Genomic DNA, 2,956 nt, shown 5'->3' on the forward strand with positions numbered 1-2,956 from the left:
TTGGGGCCCCACTGCAGTCTGGAGGATATTCTATGGGCATACCGAGTTGAAAATTCAGTGAGCACTTGCCATCAATTGTATTAACAGATGATTCTTTGTTTTTCATTGTCTGAGTGAAGTGCTTCACTTAAGAGAAGCCTGCTCTTTAAAAATGTACCAGACAACTATACACCTCCATTAGACAGAGCTCGTAGTTTGATGTCAGATATTAAATGAAAATTATTATTGTTATTTTATTTACATCAGCAAAAAGTGTTATTTATTACTAGTTACATAACTTCTTTACAACAATGAGGGTGGAGTGAAACCCCACCATCACGAAAAGCAAGAATCTTTTCTTTCTCACACTATAGAAAAAGCTACCCATATGAAAAGCCGAATATAGAGTAAGAAGCAGAGACATTAGAGCAGAAAGCAAATACGGTTTTCTTGTGGAGCATAATGGAACATGTCCTTGTATCTGTCCTGAAGTGTGAACATCTATTTTCCTGGCCCAGACCAGCACTAGACTGTTATTGTACACTAAAAGGTGGAGAAATAAACAGCATTTGAGATTGAATCAGGCAGATAATTCTGAGTTTTTCAGATGCAGTCCTTAAAGTTCTCTTGGAAATTTGGCCACCATTTTGGTTGTTCTCCTTCCAATTCAAGACCAAAAGTCCCACCAATCATAACTACTATCAGGCTCATTCAACAGGCTGTCAGATTCCAAGCTTTCCCAGTTTTCAGGTGAACCATCCAGAAGGCAGGGTTCTTCCAGTCCAAAGTACTCTGCTTTTATGTGGCTATCGTGGTCCGACAAGGTAGCCCCTCTGTGATCTTTTCTTTCCAAAGGAATGCTAAAGCAAGGCTTCACTTCGGATTCCCATTTTGTTGCGTCTCCGTCTTTTGTTTCATCATTGATGCTTGATGCCTCCAGACATTCCCTGCAATGCTGGCTTTTATCTCGAGACTTCTGAATTAGATCATTCAATTTCTGCAACTGTCGAAGAAAAAAGGTTAGGCAGTTCTCATGAGCACCCGGGTGATATTACCATTGATAGAACAATAATTTAAGGCAAGTTTGATAAAATTAAGGGTTGAAGGAATACTAAATGCAGCTTTGAATCAGTGAACTAAGTTCTGGGTATAAGTGGAATAGTTTTCAAATACGAGTGCCGAATTATTTGAGTCATCTGGTAACTAACCATTGATATGTGTGTGATAAGATTTGGTGGAGCTATTGAAAAATGTGTCATGTTGTGAAATTTACATTTTTGAGGGGCTTCGAAATAGCAAGATAGATGCGAGATTTTCTCCTGAGAAAAAAGGTATCTGGTGGGTAATTTGGAGGCTTACCAAATAAAATCAGTTTCCCCCATTTTAGACCATCGAGAGTCGTCCTACAAATAAACCAGTCCTTCAGACAAAGAACAAGTACCTGTATGATCAAGGACTGTCTCTCTTTCTTCAACATTTCGAACTCTGAAACCAGAGTATTGTAATTAGCTTGCAGTACTCCATAGTCTTGCTCTAGCTGCTTTGACTTCCATCTAGCTCTCTTATTTTGAAACCAGATGGCAACCTGGCGAGGCTGCAGCCCAAGTTCTCTGGCCAGCTGCAGCTTCTTCAGGGGTTCAAGCTTTGATTCAGACACAAATATGGACTCCAATGACCTAATCTGATCATCACTGAACCTCCTTCTATTTTTGCACTTCCTTTTTCTGGCAGTAGCTGGGTATGAACCAAGGCACGTGAAAGAATCAGCTGCTATTGCTGAGGAGCTTTCCCCACCCTCTAACATCTGGTTGGATTTTGCACCACCTTGATTCTCTGTACTTGCAGTCCTTCCACAAGGCACCCAAAATCCTGAAGGAAGAATGTTTTAGGGATCCTTGCTATATATATATATATATATATATATGGTGGGTATGGAAGAGGTCAGTGATGTGGCGGGCTAGGCTTGTCGTTTTATATCCAAAATCAATGGGTCCAATACGGTCCAGTGCTTTTCTCCAGGGCCCTGAGAACACTTAACATTTATTTTATTTTTTATTTCTGTGACTTTTTTTTTTGAATAATTTATTTTTTATTTCTTTTTTGTTTGTCTTTGTCCCCCTCTGATTTGATTTATTATTTGATATTTGGATGGAGGCAAGCCGAAACTCAATTAGCTTCTATCTCTGGCGCAGGCTGTCTTTGTCTGATGCTTTGCGGCTTTGGTTTTGGTATTGAAAATATATTTCAGCGGGGACGACACGTTCCAGGTGATGCTATACTCTTTGTTATTATTTAATAATATTATCTCTCTGCGGTATCCAATTTAAGGTCCCTTGTTTTAGGTTTATATTAGTATATATAGGATATGAACATTAAATATTAATGGTCACAACTTAAACAGTGTGTTGAAGTCATAGTTTTTCTTAACACCTATTGTTGCCTAAAAATCGAACGATCTTCGTGAATTGTTTCCCGATCACAACCACCTGAAAAAGATTAAATAAGAATGACTTAAAGGACTCGGGGTGTACTCTAAGGGATCACTTCGATGTCTAAGTAAGGGACTAATGAGAGGTTTTGAATTGTAACAATAAAAAGAAGTGGATATGAGATGCTTACCTTCCCCTGAGATCCATTTTTGATTTTTGATTTTTGGTTTATTTTTGGTTAGTTTTGATGGCCTTTTGCCCCTGGGAGTACCCAGGTTTTGATGTAATAGTGTACATTTTGTCGATGGAAGTTTTGCTTCCTTCCTCTCGGATATGCCAGAGTTTCTGTACATATCTATTTGACAGCTTGACATTCATGAGGTACTATTATATTTAGTAAGGTTATGAGCAACTTATGATTGCAAGTAACTCATGCAAGTAACTTTCACGTGGTTATGTAAGTCATCAATTGCTGCTTTCGAAACCGTGCTGGGGATTATTAATAATTTAGTGAGAGTTACGCAAGACACTCAACGTTACCCAAAGTT

At 38.7% G+C, this 2,956-nt stretch overlaps 1 protein-coding gene across 1 annotated transcript; it reads right to left on the reverse strand.

Moving 5' to 3' along the window:
- Positions 1–208: 208 nt before the first annotated feature.
- On the reverse strand, positions 209–1,925 carry LOC131166315 (homeobox-leucine zipper protein ATHB-12-like). The gene is made up of 2 exons (XM_058124753.1): positions 1,421–1,925; positions 209–982 (listed from the first exon to the last, which is right to left on the reverse strand). Exons 1-2 carry the CDS (start codon positions 1,781–1,783, stop codon positions 647–649), a joined length of 699 nt encoding a protein of 232 aa, XP_057980736.1. The 5' UTR covers positions 1,784–1,925; the 3' UTR covers positions 209–646.
- Positions 1,926–2,956: the final 1,031 nt, after the last annotated feature.

This window comes from Malania oleifera, chromosome 10 (genome assembly GCF_029873635.1).
Source record: "Malania oleifera isolate guangnan ecotype guangnan chromosome 10, ASM2987363v1, whole genome shotgun sequence".
NCBI classification, from domain to species: domain Eukaryota; kingdom Viridiplantae; phylum Streptophyta; class Magnoliopsida; order Santalales; family Ximeniaceae; genus Malania; species Malania oleifera.